General features: G+C 41.8%; 1 protein-coding gene across 9 annotated transcripts in view; it reads right to left on the reverse strand.

Moving 5' to 3' along the window:
- Window positions 1-20,268, reverse strand: part of SLC6A6 (solute carrier family 6 member 6) — a 125,234-nt gene that overhangs the window by 29,721 nt on the left and 75,245 nt on the right. For 5 of the 9 annotated variants that reach the window (XM_086469742.1, XM_086469744.1, XM_086469741.1 and 2 more), the window contains 2 exons: window positions 18,808-18,843; window positions 16,188-16,253 (listed from right to left, as the gene is read on the reverse strand). In XM_086469742.1, the coding sequence (XP_086325868.1) occupies window positions 16,188-16,242 (55 nt within the window). In that variant the 5' untranslated portion in view covers window positions 16,243-16,253; window positions 18,808-18,843. Of the gene's footprint in view, window positions 1-6,170; window positions 6,187-10,790; window positions 10,799-11,775; window positions 11,833-16,187; window positions 16,254-18,807; window positions 18,844-20,268 lie in introns of those variants that run through there. The other 4 variants (XM_086469738.1, XM_086469745.1, XM_086469746.1 and 1 more) reach the window with 4 other exon arrangements.

The raw sequence follows: 20,268 nt of genomic DNA on the forward strand, positions 1-20,268 counted from the left end.
TCCAGGATTTCCTAATGAAAACAATTTAGGAATAACTCATAGCTTTTATGTTAACTCAGATCTCAGGTATACAAGGCCGATTCATTCCCCACATAACTCAAGTGACTTTAGCTGGATCTGACCAGTTATTTTTGCATAGTGTTTTGATACTTAAAAGCACGTGAAATTTTCACCAGAACTAGGCAAACCAGCAAGTTTATTCCAGACCACAACCATTCCCTGCTTGTACATGTCATTATGGGTGCATGGTCATAAAAAAATCATGCTACAGATTATCCCATTTGATAGCTGCAAGGCTCCCTTGTACCTGCTTCTGGTTTTGATCTCTGACTTGATTTAGCTTGTGGCAGTGACCTGAAACCTGTGTTGACATTAGCTCTGCAGGAAGTTTTTAATCCGAACATGATTTTGAGATAGATATGCATCACTGTACCCATAAATCTTTCCATCCACCACGGAAAGTTTCAGAAGGCTAACATTTTCGCAAGCTACAGCAGCTCGATACTTGCCCTGCTGACACACCGGTGGCCTTTGCAAAGCAGGTATTGCGACAGCAGTCGCCTATCAGGCCATGATCTAAAAAGGGACTTTAATCTTCACAATGCTAATCATTATGACTTTCTACTGTTTTTTAAAAAAGGCCACTGCTGACTGCACAGAGGTGATATGAGCACCTGCAATACCTCCTGGTCAACAGCAGAGAGAGCTCATAGAAGGAGAAAGTTAATCACAGGGTGATGGATCATCACCACCCGCTGTAGGGGTATGACAGCAGGACACATACTCCTCTAAAATATCTCCTATTGGTTGCTGATAGAGACACAGTATGAGATAAAGCAGTGTAGTAACTGAATAAACACGGTAGGGCAGCTCTATAACAGCCGTCAGGCACCTAGTTGCTTTGGGGAATTAATTCACAATGGCTAACTTGTATTCCTAGTATCATGCATGGAGACTAATGGAGCTGCCTCCAAGAGGGATTCACAGTACTGTTAACCTCCCTGGGACACCCACGTCTCACTCCCAGCCCCAAACAGGTACCACCCTACATCATCCCCTGGAATCATCTCTTCAGAGAATGTTAGGGGTTGGAAGGGACCTCTGGAGATCATTCAGTCCAACCCCCCTGCTAAAGCAGGTTCACCTAGAGCAGGTTGCACAGGACTGCATCCAGACAGGTTTTGAATATCTCCAAGGAAGGAGACTCCACTCTCTTGAGGGGTTTAAAAAAAAAAAAAAAAAAAAAAAAAAGCAGGTGCAACCGCTTTTCGTCAAAGGTACCTACAAGGCGGGTAATGTCCTGCTCTCACTGCAACAGCAACCAGGCATGAAGAAAGCACAATTTCACTTTCTTTTGCTATTTGTGCTTCTTGAATTCCTATCTTTCATCTTGCAGGAGAATGTCATAACCATCAGGCAACAGGCTATTCTGGGCTGAGGAATGGAGGGCATTCGGACTGTCTCTCATGGAAGCTGTTCTTCACGGGTTATTGAAACACTCATCAACAGAGGAAGAAAGTGTGCAAAAGAGAGCGTAGCTCACACATAGTGTTTAAGGTATGCTTTTGTTTTTCAGACAATTTTTTGGTGAACTGCTGGGACAGCCATTAACCTGCGTAACACAGAGATACATAGATTTACAGATCCCTGCAGGACTAAAGTTTAAAATAAGAGCTTAACTGCTCCCTGTGGGGATTGGTACTGGAAATACCTTGAAACAGAACACTGGGCACACGGGCTACCTTTTTGTCAAATACCGAGGGGACCTGCAGACATTAGCCACTCTGAGACTAAAAAATCTTCCAGGATTGCAATTTTTTGTGATCTACTTTCATCTTGTGACACAGATTTTCGTTATTTTTCTGCTAGCTCTAATCTTCTCGCCTGCGGATTTACTTCGCCCCAGGTGTTACCTAGTTCTACCCAGAGTTTGCAAGCCTGACCAATTGATTGCATTCTATAAACCCTAACTCTCCATGGGACAAGGTAATCACCCTGTCGTCTGTCCTAATTACCCACACAGAAAGTGTGAAATCGTGCCTGTCCAGACTCTGAAATGGTGCCTGTTCAGGCTCCTACTTCGCAACTGCATGGGACTGCATTTTAAAAAGGGATTTCTAATTTGTCTCGACACCCCAAATTAAGGGCCACACTTGAAAACCTAATTACTGAGTGTAAATTCTGTTTCAGCATTAGCTGGAGTGTGAAGACGGATCATGATCTTTCCCGTAGCCCACAAATGACAAATCCTCAAGGTCACACTTGCTTTTGGGGTGGCCGTTTCACTGTATGGTGCCAGGAGATGGACCACCACAACTCTGTTGCAAGTCACCAGCTCTTGCTACTGGGGCATGGTACAGTACCTATCCAACACCTGCACGAAATTAGTAACAGCTCAGTTTTACTGTGTATCCCTCATCTAGTCTTGCTAAAATCCTGATTGTGTTTCTAGGGCCAGCAGCTGTGGCTGGCAGGCACGTACTGTCGACCAGTACCATAGGAATTGACGCTAAGTGGCCACCTGGGACTGCGGTCCCAGCCCATGTCACGTTCAAGGGATGTCGGATTTATCCCCCTTTGCTGCCAACCATTGGTGTCCACCCAGCCATTCCCAATTACAGGAACTGTCTACAAAGGCTGCAAGGGTGGGGGGTACAGGCGATTCTCCTTGGCGAAGAAAAGCCAAGAAAATCAAGTTTGTTTAGTGAAAAGCATTGTCTTTTTCCTTAATGGGGTTGGAGTTTCATTTCCTTTAGTTATGTCCCACTGGGTGAGGTTAAAATGGCTCTTAAGGGAAACAGTCTGACAGAGATGCTGAAACAATATGTTGTCACCGCCCAGGTCAGAACCAGAGAATAATAGGTTATTTTTACTGTATCACTTAGTGGGGATGGTATCCGAGATCTAAGTCCATCTGATTCCCCCAAGGAAATATATTGTAAGAAAATGCTCTTACAATCACATAGTCCAAAAGGAGCAATCCAAGTCTGAGGCATATGTCTGCCTCGCGGAGACACATGTCTGTCTTCCAGAAGCCACATCTGCCTGTGAGAGTACCCCCTCCAGGAAGCTTCAGATGGCCCTAGGAAGCTCTGGCTTCATCTGATGAACTTAATACGGATAAATAAAAAGCAGCAGTCAATCCTGCCATTTACAATGTGCTACCAGGCTGAGTCCAGCCAAACAGCTAGAGCCTAATCTGAAAGCAAGGAGAGAAAGGATCCAGACTGGGCCAGTCGCAGGATCTGCTCTCACATACAGCTGCACAAATCCTAACTAACCGAGGATGAAGTTATCAATTGTCAAATTGATGCTGGTAAAATGTGGAAAAACAGAACAAGGGAGAAAGCATAGGTGCTTTGCGCTTCTCAAGCATCTGCTTCCTGGTACAGCCAGGAGCACCTCAACAGCTCCTCTCCTTACACAGGAGAATCATGCGACTGTCCCTTGTACCTGGTGCACAAATTTCCTCATGTGAAATTCCCCTGCAATAACCCAAGCTCTCTTGCTGCCCCCCGTGACTGAGTAGTTGGTGCACAGCTGAAAATACCAAAAGATTAGCCATAAGCAGAGTGCTTTTGCAGCCAACCCAGCTTGGGCCATCTACTGTGCTACAGCTATCACATCTTTGCACGTACAGCCTGCACCTCAGATAACCCATACCCTTTAAAAAATACTGGCATTGAAATGTAATCCTTCATAACATGCAAAAAATGAGGGGTAGGGGAAGGGGGAGGCACTGGGCAGAGGGATCAGACGATGAGAGATGCAGATGAGGAAGGCCACCAGCGTGGACAGGACCTGCTGGTTGTCAGAACAGACACAACTCCTATTACTGCTGAACTACTGACTTTTTTTAACAGATAACCCATGGATTACACATCTGAAAATACACTGTTCAATTTCTGCTTTGGGACTACAGTAACAATCCGCTCCAAGCTTTTTATAGCCAGAGACAGGTGACCAACACAGGGCAACACCTTCCAGGAGAAGCCATAAGGATAAATCTATCGTGGATGCTACTTCACTTAACATCCTTTAAAAATCAAGTCTTCAAAACAATGGTTTTCCAAATGCTGATGGGAACACAAAAATCAAAGTCTGCCTGTACACACAGATATGTATTTGTAAATATTTATGCATGCCAAAATGCATGCCCTGTCTTGCATCTGAAGATCAGAAACCAAAGCAAAGGAGCTACATCTTTTTTTTTGGTGAACGCATACGAACTTTGAATAGAGATTCAACATACTGTATTGGTGACTAGAATTGTAACTGAACATTTGTTTTCTAGCTACTTCTTCCATTAGAAAACTAAAAGCAAAGTACACACTCAGAGTGTCTCTGACCTTGATGGGAATGCTGCCTGAGGAATGACTGTCCTGCTGTACTGCTGATTTTATGGACTATTTTTGCAGCGTGATGTGTACCACCACTACTTTTGGTTTCAAGGACCCTTTTCTACTAAGTTCAGCCTGTTCAGACTGTTTGTCTTGAGCTTCTCAATGTTCTCTCCTCCTCCTCTGTCTCAATGACTTTTGAAAGACATCTGTTTATCACATTATAATTAATTTTTCTAACCCTACTTAACCCTATTCACTGCCTCTTTACACATTACCATTTTAGACATTACCATTTTTTTCTTTTGTATCTTGGAAATCGAAGTCAACCTCCCTTAAAAAATTGAGCTTTCCTAAATCCACCAATCTATTTGTCACTTGGTTTTTCTTTTAACGATTATTATTTTACATTAATATTCATTAATATTTCAAAATCAGCTACCCTGATTGCTGGATCAGAGCTGCTCTTCAAATAAGTACATTCCACTCTCATTGAGACCAATGGAAAAGCTGCTATTGATTTCAACAGTAGTAAGATCAGGTCCCAAATAAAACTGCATTTATGATGTTTGGCTCATTTCCTAGGATTACTTGGAACTTTGAAAGCTGTAATTCTTGATGTTGACAGCTTTCCCTCACTCCCAGAGCAGTGTGGTTAAGCCAATCAATACATGATTAAAATAAACGGCCCCTTGATCAAACTTATGGCTTTAGTGCAAGTCTTTCTCATCTGCAAAAGAAAAACTCTTTATGTTTGGCAGACCTTGAGGCCACACCGGCATTCAAAGAGCACCTGACTCCATTTATTGTCCTTAACTCATATTCAAGTTCTTTCTGCTTCACTGAACAACATACCTACATTTTCTGAAAAATAATATTGCTCCCTTTATTGCACACATTGCCTCTCTGCTTCGTAAAAATGCCGCTAAAAATTCCCAGAACTACATCTCACTGTTCTCTTTAATGGAGTCCCCTTTTTCTGATTACTTTTCCCTGGGCATGGGTAGTTATTTAAACATCTACCCATTTGTCCTTTCTTCTTCCTCAGTTTTCCCTCCAACTTTTGCCATCTCCCTTCTCACTTCATCATTTCCTGTTCTTTCACTATGACAGTTTTTTTAGTCTTCTAAGACTGACTGGAAAATCCACTACTGAAAATTTTCTAGGAGCAAAATGTACTCCTTTATAAAGCTGAAGTCTATTCTGAAAGGAAAGCCCAAGGCTTAATGCAATTTCTTTTTCATCAGTTGTGGTCTAGCCAAAAAGTATCTTTTTTTCCCCACATGCTTTTTTCTCGCTGGTGTTTCCATTCATGCTCATCAATGCTTCAAATAGGAACTGTGTCACAGCATAGAGCTGTTATAAAATCCTGCATCTTTGCTCCGATTTCAGCAGCAGAAAATCTGCAGTCACATAATACTCTAGATGCTCATTTTTTTCTATTTATTGACATGAAAGAACAAAGCAGTTACAACTAAACCCAGAACAGAAGGAAATTAAAAACTCCTTTCCTGTTGTGTGGAAAGGAGGAGAATGAATATCCACAAACTCCAATGGGTTTCGAAGGGAACATGGCCGTGACCCTAACCACAGGGGCTGAAGTGAAGTTGATGGTTCCTAGTCTCAGAGGGAGGGAGCCTGATTCGCCAGGGCAACCCTAGCCCCTGCAGTGGTCAGTGAGGAAGAGCATGGGATGCAGTGAAGCAGAGGACTGGCACACTGCATCACACTGGCTATGACTCCATCCTACTGAAATCCTCTGTGGGCACAGTGTTTCCTGTATCCCAGTGAGAAACTCAGTGTCCTGCATCAGAGAGCTGTGGTCCTCCTGCTCTGTCCCCTCCTCCAAGAAGAAAGCCCAAGGGCGACTCTTGCAAAGAGGACCACAGGGAAGGAGAACAGGAAAGCAAGGGTTGGCAGAGACAGGGAGAATGAAGGGTGACTGCTCATCCCTTGTACTGGTAACTATGTGCAGCAGAACATCCAGTTAACACTTGGTTTTGTTCATGTGAAGCCAACTGCTGACCTAATTTAATGCCTCCGGGTGTGCCAGCTAACAGCCTCCTGCCTGTCAATAGGCTGGAAAGAAGCACCAGCTCCCTGCTGCCTTCCCTGCAGACTCCCTCTGCTGTACCAGCTCTCCCATTGTGAAAGTGAAAAAACATTAATTCACTGGGTGACACCACCTCTTGAGGCCCTTGTCTTTGAGAAGGCCCCTATCAAAATGTATATCCAAGTGGTGTTGCAAGGTGATGGCTATCCAAGCGAGATGGGCACCGTCAAAGAAGATTCAATGACCTGTGTACATCCCTGACTCTTCACCACCTTGTATCCTGCAGTTACATAACTTTTGACCAAAGGAACAAGAATTTTCATATTTTGTTTTCGATTCTGAAGGTCTGCTGTTGAGTGGATTGCAACTCTTTAGTAAGTCTTGGTGCCAATTAAACTAGTTCTACTGCCACAAATAAACCATATCAAAATCTGTAAGGGATGTCCCTCATCCTGCTATAAAAAAGGCAAAAACCTTAAAGATCACAGAGCTTATGAACTTGCACACTCAGTGGTGTGCACTGTGCCTATTGAATTTTTTGCATGTGATTAATAATGTATTGATTTACATGACACATCTGCAAGGCACTTACTTACAATGCCTGTTAATGTCAGACAGCAATCTCCGAGCTACTATAACCAAGCAGCGCCCCAGTGCAATGGAGAGAAACAATAAAGTAGCCATTTAGTGAAGCAAATGTGTAATAAAATGTATGGATTCATTATTTTGAAGTAAATTTTTCTTGTGGATAAATCATTCCACCCTCACCTGTTTTCAACTAATTCTAAATTCAGCTGAGTTTATTACCAATGCCAGTGTTCAGGGCTTTCTCATAATTGAAGATTACTTTTTCAGCATGTATTCCAACTAAGTAAAAACCAGATATATATATATATTTATATATATATAACATGTTTTTGGAAAAACAAGCAGAGTTTTCCATACCTACTAATGGCTTTGATCAGCTTTGTAACCAGGCTGTTGCCATACCTGCCTAGACCACCTCCACACAAAGCCAGAATTGTGTTTTTATTGCCTCTATCCATTCATCTTAACTTAAACAATAACTGAGGAGAGATTTCTATCCCACCTGTGGCAGCTGTTTAAACATGTCATACCTTATTCCCACAAATCTAGATCCCAACACCATCGGTGGAGAACAATCTTTTCTTCTTCTTTGTTCCCATGCCCCATCTGCATAACACCTGATTTTTTTTTTCTAGAACACATAAATGGAAGGAAGAGTTGTGCAACACAGCACTGTGGGTGGAAAACAGCCAGCCAACTTGTACTAGAAAAACAGCTATTACACGCACGCGATCAGCAGTGTTAACCCCATTACAGGGCTATAAAGTCTGAGAAGGTTACAAAGCCCTGAGGACAGAGCCATGAGCTCTAAATGATATGAGTGAGCTACTTTTGATTTCAGTCTTTACTTCTCCTCCATGCTGGCAGTAATTATCAGCAAAAATATGATTCAGTGATGGAAATGAGCTGTAGACTTTCAAGATGTGGAGCAACGACCCTTGCCACCGAACTGTGGTACTTGGGTGACTACAGTGCCTGGCTAGGGCACCACTGCTCACAGACCTTCAGCCATCAGAGATTTCCTACGTACCCTGAGGTTTAGTTTACTGTTGTTGTTTATTTTCCTTCAAGAAAATAAATGGAACAGAAACTTTAAGCATATGAAGTTCCACACAGGAAATGAAATCGAAACTACTGATATAGTAGAGCAAAACAGAGCGCAGGGGGTTTCTGCAGAGGAGACGCTAAAAGAAGAAGTGGTGAAGTTGATGAACAAGCTCACAGAGAGCGCAACTCTGCAAAACAGGTCGGTGAACCGTAGACTTTCACACACACCAAAAAAAAAAAAAAAGCGAAGCTGTGTAGATGCCATGGTATTTATTTGCTTTCATGCAGCTGGTGCCAGGTGCTGGCTTGCACGGCTCAACACTGGCATGTTTTGTTTAATCCCAGAACAGCCTTGGCTCGGTGTCCAGCTGCAGCTCCATCCTCTGAGCCTCCATGGCTGGCCAGAGCCACTCAATGTGCTCCTGGAGGGTACTTTAGAAGGAACACCATGATGTCCTACAGGCCTCTCAGTGGGTATTATTTGAGCACTACCCATCTGTTTTGAAGATCTGAGTTGGAAGTAAAACCTTTGGTATTGACCACTAAACCAATATGCTTTTAAATATCACATGATTCAAGCTGATTCCCAATCAGAGGTGTATTTTCAGTTCACTTTTGCCACAGACCTCTGACATCAGCTTTCACATACAGAGAGCTGTGCTTGTTTTTATGTCAAGAGATATGAAAACCAAATAGTGCCAGAACAAATACTTCACTTCTCCAAGGAAACTAACATATAAACCACTTCTGCATACCACAGTCTGCAAAGTGCAGAGCACACACCAAGCACAAACAAAACCCTGATCCCACACACTACTTGGACAAAAACCCCACTGAATTCACCCTGGAATTGCTGCCTCTGAAGGGAATGTCTTAAGAGCAAGGCTGATTCCAATACGAGAAACAAGTATCTGCAGTCTTACATTTATACCAGTGTCAAGCCCAGAGGCTACAGGTACTTGCTTTTCTGTTGGCGTTTGCAGGTAAGCATCCCCAAACATAGCATGACAATATATGAACAGCATGAATATTTTTTTCCATCTCTTATCTTTTTGAACAAAGACCATCCGATGGTTTTAATTGCAGGTTGATTTTATAGTCCTAGCTTGACTACTGTAAACTTAACCTACTCCTGTTGACCAGTTCAGAGATGCAGTTCACAAAGCTGAACAGTTGAGGATCTTTCTTAGCATAATTTCATCTAAGGGATCCTGCTTACACTAGATATCAATGTGGCACATTAACCTTTAATATCCAAAGCTGTTTTCATCATGACTACCATTGTTTTTAATGATTTTTGTGTGTGTGTGTGCAAAAGCTAATTACAGACAGGTGGGAAACTGTTTGCAGTTCCACCATAAATGATGGGTACGTGACAAACAGCTGAGATAGCCATAAAAACACTCCATATGTAAACTAACAGTAGAAAGCGAGAGAACTTCGTTTAGTTTACTTTTCTGGATTTTTGTAAGGAAGTGACATGTGTACAAGAGCTACATGAACTTCTGATAGTTTTGCAGAAGGAAAAACCTAGATGATTCAAAGTCAGATGTATTGCTTTAAATTCCTCACGTGAATATTATCTGTTAAATTTGACTTGTAACCTATAGCTGGTATGCTGCAGGAAGAGCAGAGAAGGGACCTTCAACCCTACTAAGCAACAGTATCTTCTGCTACTATATTCCCTCTACAAGGCACAACACCTTTTCACATTTGAATGAACAACCCTCTACATCATTTAAGGGGGATCTGTATGAGGAGGGAGAATTTATGTGGTTACATAAGAGGGAGGGCAGCAATCACTAGAAAAAGTACATGAAAGCAAGTCTGCCCTGTTAAGTCTTGATTTTAGAATTCTGCCTTAAATAAAAAGGGACAACGAAGGCTTTTGGTTGCCCATATATAGTCTTTCCTCAATCCACTATGGTAGTCCCATTTGTAAACTTTATTTTTGACAGAGCCTGATGGGAAATAAGGTGTTTGCATAAGCAATATACTTCTTGATAATAAAGGAGAGCTATGGAGAAAAAACACCTTATCTTGCCAGACTTGAAAGAGCAACCCTATAAAACTTTTCCCATATTTCTTTTTCCTAGCAATTGGGCATTTCTTACTGTTTTTTATAATAGTTAGATCATTGCTGAAAATTCCCTAGACTGATACGGTGAATCTCAGCATGATTTCACTTTCTTTCAGCAGATTTAAAATACATTATTCTGACAAAGGGTGGGTTTTGGCTAGCATATGGGCCAACCCATGAAAATTTGCTACCCTATAGAGCTCGCAGACACCCCTCTGCACATCCAAAGCTCTTTGGCAGACAGCTGCAGGGCTGGGAAGGCCTTTAGTTGAGGAGCAGATGCTTTGTGCAGCATTAACTCCCTCACATGGTTACAGCCGCATGAGGAAACCAGCCCATAACGGCTGAGTGAGGGCAGTTGGTGACTCACTAAATCCTAAATACCCCAAAGCTCCCTTCAAGGCTGCTAGAGAATGGGATTTGTTACTGAAAGGGAAAAAAAAAAAAAGTGATCTTTACTTTTTAAATACTTATCATCCTGATATAATTATGCATCAAACTCTTCAACTGGTAACTTTAGTTGGCACTTAATGAAGATCTGAAGCGATCTCAAGTGAAATCCTAGCAAAAAATCCAACTAATTTCAGAGATACCTGAATTTCACCTACTAATCTCATCTGAGGTTACCATTTAAATCTTGATTTCAATCCCACGTGAGTAAAAGCAATGTAAATTCACTGACCTTCAGAAGGTCACTCCTGTTCTATGCTGGTATGAACGATAGTGACTCCAATGGGGAGTAAGGAGTTAATGACACGCACAGCACCATGGCTGAATCAGAACAGTAACTGTGTATTAAACAGAACCATAAAATAATTTAGGTTAGAAGGGACTCCTGGAGTTCACGCAGCTGAGCTTCTTGCTCAAAGAAGGGCCAACATCAAAATTAGACTGGGTTGCTGATGGCCTTATCTGGTCAAACTCTGAAAATCTCCAACAGTGGAGACTGTACAATCTGAGCAAGCTGTCCCACTGCTTCACTCCCCTCAGGGTGAAGATTTTTTCCACATAACCAATCTGAATTTCACTATTGGACAAAGAAAGGAGATGAGGAGGAAAAGGGAGAAGAGGATTAACACAAAATTATAAGACAATACCAAATGGAAGGCTCAATCTTTGTATCCTGATACTGCACACATACAATACAAGTAGTTGGAAAGGAAAAGATACAGAGGGTGTGTGCGGTGAGTGACAAATGGGTAAGCTCCAGGTTAAGTACAAAATAAGCAACAGTCCCTAGTGGCAGCATATCAGACAATACTCATTTCATTGTCAGAGTAAAAACATATTTCTTTAAGAAAACCAAACAAAAACCCCAACTGAATGTTACAATGCATGCCAAGTAATTATTGCTTTCCACAATGTGTCCTGTGACTCACTGCGCCACAATAAATTGGCATATGGTGCTCATTCAGGGTATATAACTCACACATTTGCAATAGCTCTAAAGAGCCAATAGTTACTTGGACTGTAGTTAATTTGGGGGGGGGTTAATTTCCCCATGGCAATGCAATAAGTGTTGTGCTTATTATTGTATTTTTATTTTTTTTTTAATGTTTTTAGTGGCAGGCAAGTGTCATTAACGCCTGAAATCTCTTGTATGCTAGAGAAATCAATTCAGACAACCTCTGGCATGCAAAAGCACATAAATAATTGGTAAATACTACCTGTGGTCTTCCGGGTCCAGATTTGCCTGATGCCAAGAGCAATCAACTCCTTTTTGGCTGCAAAGGATAGGAGGGCACTCAATACCTTGCAGAAGGCACTCAGTACCTGGCAAAAATCAAGCTTTCTGTGTGCCAGCACCACATGAAAGAGCAAACCCTGAAGTGCGTATGACAGAAATGGTTTTCTTCTCTTATAAGGGAAGGCAACCTCCTAGAGAGACACAGAGCCAGCTCTCTATAAGGTGCTGAATACTCTCCCTGCCTAGGAAAGGTGCACTTCCTATGCTTACTCTGTTTAAAAAACAGCTCTAACTCTTATCAAAGGAGAAAAAAAAAAGTAACAAATCATCTGTCTTTTAGAGCATCTGCTCAAGAGTAGGAGTAGAGTGGAAATCCAGTTATCATTAATAAGACACCAAAGATGCTTAAAAGCAGGCATCAAGCAGTGGCAGAAGAAACTGTGTGTGATTACAAGAAAATTCTTCTCCCACAATCAAGATTACTGAAACGAGCCCGGGCTACACCGCGACTTGTGAATAACACAAAGAGAATACAGCTAATGGAGCTTTCCATCATACTGAGATGATTTAAAGAGGGGGTGGAATCCTTCTACATAACACACATATACATTTGAAATAAGTCCACTAAAGCCAGTGCTATTCATTAGCAAAAGTGGATCAGTAAGATAAACGTGGACCACTGGGATTTTGCCCATGTAGGGACTCAGAGCTACAGCAGAAGTGCCATGAGTCTCAAGGTCAGCAGGACTGATTCCTGAAAAAGTGGGTCTTTGCACAATGATAAAGCAATAGCTATGCTACTGGAATCAACAAAGCTACACTAGAGAAATCAGTTGAGAATTAGATCCTGAATTTGTATGTGTCTGCAGCTAATTTAACAGGTATTCAACAACACTAATGTCTCAAAATGTGACTTGGAAGGAAAAACATAAACAAACATCTCAGCCTACAGCTTTATTGGTCCCTGATCCCCAAGGAGGCAATTATTCCCTTGGTGCTGTTCTGTATGGGCCAAATACCATGACTGCCAATACAAATGTTTTTTCCTGGATTTTTTCTTTATAAAATGTAGGTTTGGACTGTGTGTCCTCAGGTGTTTCTTCAGAACAACAAGTTCCAAATGGTGATCGGGGAATATGGCCATGACCTTAGCACGAATGGCAATGGCGAGTAGCAATCTCCTCTGCCCGTTTCTTCACCTTGAATCTCCTGAACTGTTCAATCATGTGGAAAACAGTTGAAATTGTGTCTGAACCAAGACTGCAATGGTCTGACCTGTGCTCTTTTATTATCATTCGTAGATTCTTTGCTAGTGCTCACAAAATACTCTCCATCTCCTCAGAAATATTTTTGCTTTATCAACACGTTTGTTGCATCCTTCCTCTAGGAATGTACTGGAGAAAGTGCAAAAGTACATAAAAATTAAGTAGAGCTCAGACTTTTTCCAATCAAAAATCATACTCATCTATGCGGAAATGTCAAAGTCTGCATTTCACCCAAGGAGATAAAACCAGCATTTAGGTAATAATCACCTTCTCCTCAACGCAAAGACCCTCTCTCCAAAGAAGGAAATGCTGCCTTTGTCCAGATCTCATACACTTATTCTCTTGTTGGTTAATTCATGACAGTGTTAGCTAGATTTTCATTATAGGTTGTTATTTGTATCTGCTGTTTTCATGAAGCAGCTGTAATAAACAAGCGAAATTTATGTTCCTTTTTAAAATGCTTGAAATAATTAACATTGTTAAATTTAGACTCCGAAGGAACCTACTGATTTCTCTATTTTTTTTAAATAAATACAGAGGCTACACAGCAATCTACCACCACCCATCAGGCATGGGCCAGAACAGTATGTGCTCCATAGACCATCCAAAATGTGGTTTTAGATGAAGAAATAATTTAAGTTCTCCAAACAACCTTTTAAAAGTAAATGATGGTTGTGCTGAATTGTTTTAACTGCACTGTGTGTTACTATTCTCCAACCTAAACTCAGACAGGACTTCTTTTTATCCCTATTCTGGTCTATACAGGTGCAAATGGGTCCCCTGGATCTGGATCACGCTGGTAAGCTCAGTGGAAAGTAGGCCCAAAACTGAGACTCAGACCCAGATCAGAATTTTGCAGCTGACTTCCTAGCTTGACGATTCATACTGCATCCAACTATTATAAAAGCCCTGGCCCATGTCAGGCATTCAAAATACCATACTCTGAGCTTGTGGTTTGCTCTCATCTCTGCATCATTTACTTTCTCCACTCATTCTCCCTCAACCACAGCTTGCTGTATTGGCAGTCCAGATACTCATTTAAAATAAGTAAACACGTTGCCCTCCCCAGCCCAATTTGGCAATTTCACAGCTACTGCTGCGTTTCAGAGCCTGATCCAACAAACCTGCTTCATGACAGCACCGAACAAACATCCTCTAAACAGCTTTTCACTCATAGGGTGGTTGTTGGGTTTTTTTCTGTCAGTTTTGTGATTCATCAGCCTTACAGTATTTTTCTTGGTGCGGATACCACCATCCCAGCAGTCCAGGTTTCCTCAGTGCAATGGGTAAGACAAAATGAAATACCAGGGGCCACGACAGAACGTAGCCTTAATGGTTCTACAAGAGGGGACTGATGTTGAGCAGACGTTCAGCTGACTACAACCCCACAAGAGGTGAGGAAAAGATCATCTGCTGTGGGAATGACCACATTGTGCCATGAATAGAAGGGATACAGGGACAATATACTAACTGTGTAATGAGAAAAGGTACAAAATGAAGACAAGGAAAAGGCTAAACCTGTCAGTTTTTACGTTATGAAATTTATAACTAGAGGAAGGAAAAGTTAGGGAAGGTATGCAGACAAGAATGATGGAGCTGGGAAAGGAGTCTGGAGTAATGTGCAGAAGACAGTTGTAATAGGTATCAAAATGTAAAATTGTAAGTACTTCTTTGCTCTATATATAATAAAACAGTAACAACTTCTACATGAATGAAAAAATCCCAGGGCATCAAAATAAATACATAGGCATACTGTCTTAAATCATTCCTGGGTAAAATAAGTAAGTGGCATGCAATGGGATGGAGATTTAGTGCTGGGAAGTATAAATCCCTGTGTCTCAGGACAGCAGTGGCATTGCCTGAGGAGCAGCAAAGCCGTGAATCCAAGAAAGACCTAAAGGTGATTGCAGGTAAGATTAGCCAAGTAATAGAGTTTCTCTGTGTGATGCTACTGAGTGATGTAGGAGAAGGGCCAAAGGCTAAGCTATTTCTGAATGCATACATATGAAGGGATGATATGGAAATCTAAAGCATAATGCTATGTCAAAACAGCCACAGTGGATATAGTATGAGCTGTTCAAGTCTCCACAGATTAGAAAGGAGATAGAAAAACTAAAGGAAATACAAATAAGGATAATAAAAATAATCTAAGGAGAGAGTAAGACAGGTAAATTAATAAGGTCTATAGATGAGAAGACTCCTGGGCTGAGATCCAGCTATAAATACCTTCAAGGTACTGTGTGTAGAGGAAGGTAATTAATCTAGCTCAAAAGACAGTAAGACAAGAAGCAATTGCTTGAACTTAGGAATTGAAAAATTCAGGGTATATAATAAGAAAAAGTTATCTGAAGAGACTCATCTGCCCGAGAGGGCAGACTCCCCACAGTAGACACACTTACTGTATGCAACCGAGAACAGGTTGAATAAGGAAGGGGCTCTGGGAAATGCTGCAGTCACAGCCTTCTATAGTCCAAAGAGATGACCACAGTCCAACTTACTGGTCTTTCAGTCTCTTTTTTTGGGGGGTATCTGAAAGACTGCTCCTCTACTTAAAAAAAAAAAAAAAAATCAACACCCAAACCTATGTATCCATATAGTGACAAGTGACAATACATCCACGCCAGAGCTCAGAAATGGGGGTGTGCAGCACTCTGGTGTGCAATGCAGGTAACAGCAAACCTCTCACACTCTTCTGGTGTGTGCAATGTGACTCTGCTGGGTGCCGGGCAGGACAGTGCCAGCAGGACAAAAACTGCTGACCCAGCCAGCAGATTATTCTGAGTATCTCAATACCAAGGTCAAAGGCTGAAGTGGGAACTACCTCTTGTGATACTCGTGGTGTTCCCCAGCCTTGTGTTAAGAGATCCTGCATGGAAGCTTTCAATGTCACTGCATAAATTATGTACTTTGATTTATGATTAGCTGAAAACCAACACTATCAGTATTTAACAATCCTCAGGAGCTCTAAAATACACTTGCATTACGAAAATAAAATAAAAATCCCCAAATATTTGCAACAGGCCTTACAATTTTCAATGACAAATGGGTATACAGAAATGTGAGGAATATAAAACCCAAGTATCGTTATACCCCCCCCTTAAACATATCCCATCCCAACTGCACTCACCAGTCGGGACTTCTGTCCCCTCCTCAATGTAGATGGGCAGTGGTGATTCCTCCATAGGATGAGGCACTGATGGAAAGTAATGAATTGTGGTAGTATTTGTCGCAAAGTGACTACAATAAGATGGTCCCTTTCTTATCATTACAACTACATATGGCTGGTTACTGTCACAAAGAGTCCTTTCTCAAAGTGGTCACCTCCTGCCACGGTGACCGGACCAAGTCACAGTCCTGAGGGGTTAATCCCCACGGAGCATTCACCATCACAGGAATTAACCCCTTCTGAATGGGGCCTGGGAGAGGTCCCTGTCCTGGATACTTCATGATCCTATTGTTTTGCTATAGCCTTACTATTCCCCTCCCTGGAGTTTAACTCTCTTTTGGAAACTAACACAGTGGAAGAAGCCAAGAAGAGCCAATGCATAGACAGGCACAAATAAGAGTTATCGAGTCAAAGTCATACTATTTCATGCACAGAACCAGAAGAGAGAGGCTCTGATGCTCAAAGCTTGCCGTTAGCTGTTGAAAAGCCACAGCAGGTGATGGAAGGCTGCACCACAAATGGCTTCTGGACCACAAACTCTTCATCACTAATTCATTTTCGAATATATGTATTGGGCTTAGGAAGCTCCCGATCATTTGTTTGCGATATTGAAATCTCTAGACAAAACTCTTCACATCTGTGCTGCGCATTTATTCTGCAGTTGCCAGACACCATACAGCCACTGCTGTAGGGTTTGTCTGTTTAGGTTCTTCTCTATTTGGGAGCTTCTTCCCTTAAAGGTGGTTTTGTTGCACTATTTCCCATTTAAAATCTCTGGGAAGCATGTGTTTCACAGGCTTTTCAAGAGGTTTGAATTTCCTACACTAGAATGATATAATAATGAGCTACAAATGTTGAAAACGGTCATAATCAAAAGCTTTCTGGAATTTTTCCTTCTCCGTTACCCTTTAAGAATTATGATGTAGCTTCTCAAAGACACAAACTGTTAAGCTGGTCTCAGATAGGACTCCAGCTGCAGGGAAGGACAATTCTTTAATCCTTTGTGGGGTATCCTTCACTTACTACTGGCTTTTTTTTTTGTTTTTGAAAGATTGTCTTATGATACCCATAAAACCAGCCAAAGAACACTCGTGGTTTAAACCTATTAAATAAAGTGTCTTACGACGTTTCTGCTAGAAACACAACCAGAATCAAGAGTGTTTACAACAGATGCTTGACTAGCAACAGGCTTAATACAAACCCCACACTGGTGCTTCGTGGGATGCAAAAGGCTGCCAGGTCCCTGCCTTACCTAAGCCCACACCTTGCTCACGTGGAAGATGAAGGGAAGCACAGGGGAGAGGAAGAGCAGAACACGGTTGCCTACAGAACTACCGTACAAGCCACAGAAATCATGGTCTACCGGGGCGCCTTGCGCAAGCCACTTTTATCTAGAAGCTGAACTAACATTCCAGCTCAACAATAGCAAAAAAAACATTCGTTACCACACGGCGTTTTGCTACATATTAACCAGCAGTTGCTACGCAAGCATAATGGAGTGCTGCAATTCCAAGATATATGTTATTTTTCAAAAAAAAAAAAAAAAAAAAAAAAAAAAGGTTGACTTAGGGGAAATCAGCCTGAGGTGAGCGCTCATGGGCTTGCCATGCCACTGGACGCAGTACATGCTTGGAAGTTATGCAAAGCGGGCCCTGCATTGGGAACAATGCAGTAGTATTCCTTGCTAAGCTAATTTTGCATTAAGGCAACGCGAGTCTTCATCTATGCAGCCCCTTAAAACATTTAATCAGATTTATTTACTAAAAAGAAATACCAGAGCAGAGCTTCGTATACTACTCAAGAGTTTTCAAATCTGAGATCTGCAAGCAAACCAGGTCACTGTATGGAGTAGGAAAAAAGCCTGTTGTATTTTTATGACATGCAGCTTTCTTAGTCTCATGAAGAATACTGTACCGGGCTCACCCAGACCAAGCAGTCAGTCTGGAGCCAAATGCTTTCACAAAACATTTGCAACAGTGTTCACCAATAGCTGGTGGCACCTACTCTTATTTTAATGGGTACCAGCATAGGCTGTGGAAAAGGCCTGAAATACCTATAGGCGATTTGAGGCCAAATACACGTACGCACGCTCTCGCTTACCCACATGTATACATGCACACACTAGTACACATGCACGCAAACAAATGGCTCTATAGGCAGAACTTGGATTTTGTAGGATCCAAGGCAGAGAAGCTGACTCTTGTCACAGGGTTTGGGAATCAAGGATTTGGGGGTGCTAAAACGAGCTCTCACTTACAGGTCTCCTCTGCTTTAGGCAAACCACTTCAACATTATCCCTCCAGGATTTATAGACCAACTTTAAAGGCACACTGCTTAAATGTCTGCAAAGTGCCGCCTTGCAATGGTTTCTAAATTCTGCAGTGATATGCACAGAAGAACTGCACAGATAGATAGATTTAAGGTAACAGTTGCTGAGCATTATAACTGTATAACTACAGCCTATTTTTACATGCTCTATACTCTGTTTCTACAAACAGATGGTAAATGTTCAGTATTTGAACATTTTAATGAGCTTTATAACCCTTTTGTAATTTCATAAACAAGCATAAATAACACTTACATGAAGAAGAATCTGTCCTGAATGGATTTTCTTTTCCTGTTTGGAAAAAAAAAAAAGAGAGAAAAAAGGGCAAAACAATATTTTAAAGGAAAAAATGGATCTAGCAAAATAGTCAGATATATTTCAATGTTATCACGCATAGTGTTTTCTGAATTTCATCAGTATGAATTTATATTTGAAGAACACCAAGACAAAATAGGAGATCATTTCTCACTTGTTTCATCCTATGTAAAACATCACAGAAAATTTGACTATATCTGTCTCAAGCACAAGGAAATTACACTGCAGCAGTGAAATAAAATGCAAATACCACATGATCTGAAGTAAAAAAGGATGAACTTTTAACTACATTCCAGCTCACCGATAACCCCATGGCTCAACACACGGGTTGCTCTCCTACCTACGGGCAGCCTACCTACACCAACACCTGAAAGCAGGGCACTCCTGCTGCGTTTTGGCACAGTGCAATCATTTTTCCACGCCAGCGCTCACGCAACAACTGTATTCAAATGCGGGTCAGGCAGCCATGGCAGAGAAGGCGTTCTTCAAGGCTGTGACCGTTCTGCGCGACAGAGAACCACAACAGGAAACCCAGTAACTGCTAAAATGCACGAGCCTTCCCAACAGCCCAGGGGTCTTAACAGCCACCCTCCTGTGGCCCCGTGCCACCCGCCCTGCTGCCTCCCACCTAAAGCTTGCTGGCAGGATATGGATTTGATTCACACTCCCCTTCCACCAATCTAGCTGGTGGGTTTGATGGATGCTCTTGGAGGGGGGTTTAGGGTCAGCACTGAGCAGCTTTTTGCTGGTGTAAATCTAGACACGTTGGAAAAAAAGAGAGGCTGATATAAATACAGCAGATGCTGTAGGACACCAGCCACAGTTTCAGAGTCACAGACTGGCAGCACGGTAGCCCTTCCAATGGCAGTTTTTTTGGGGAAAAAAAGAGTGTTAGTTTCACTTAATTTCTACCACATTATCTTATATCAATATTAGCTACTCAGTAAGCAATTAAAGGGTACTGCCTAGAGCTTGCATGCCTTGGGATGATACTCAGCTAGCACAAATCAATTAAACCCATGGCACTACAACAGCTGAGGATTCAAGTAATATGCATGTATGGAAGAAATTCAACAAATATTAAATCACTGCATTTTCATCCTCACGCTTTTCTTCCAAATGCCCAGGCCCCAATCCCGCAAGCAGCCCCCCCCCCCAGAGTAGCATTAGAATAAACTTGAGTTCTGTGTGCGGAGCACTTAAAGAGGACCAGACTCGGGAATACTTTAAAAAACATAACCCTGACCCATTCTTGTCATGTAAATTAAGTTAGTGATGAGAAGAAGTCGAAGGCACTAATCCTACTGGGTAATCTATTCAAAGCTGCACTTCTTAAATGATCTACAATTTATTAGTATGACCAATCAAAAAAGCATTACTTGCAAAAGGCTTTAACTACCA

The sequence above is a fragment of the Leptosomus discolor genome, chromosome 9, assembly GCF_034619465.1.
Source record: "Leptosomus discolor isolate bLepDis1 chromosome 9, bLepDis1.hap2, whole genome shotgun sequence".
Classification (NCBI taxonomy): Eukaryota; Metazoa; Chordata; class Aves; order Leptosomiformes; family Leptosomidae; genus Leptosomus; species Leptosomus discolor.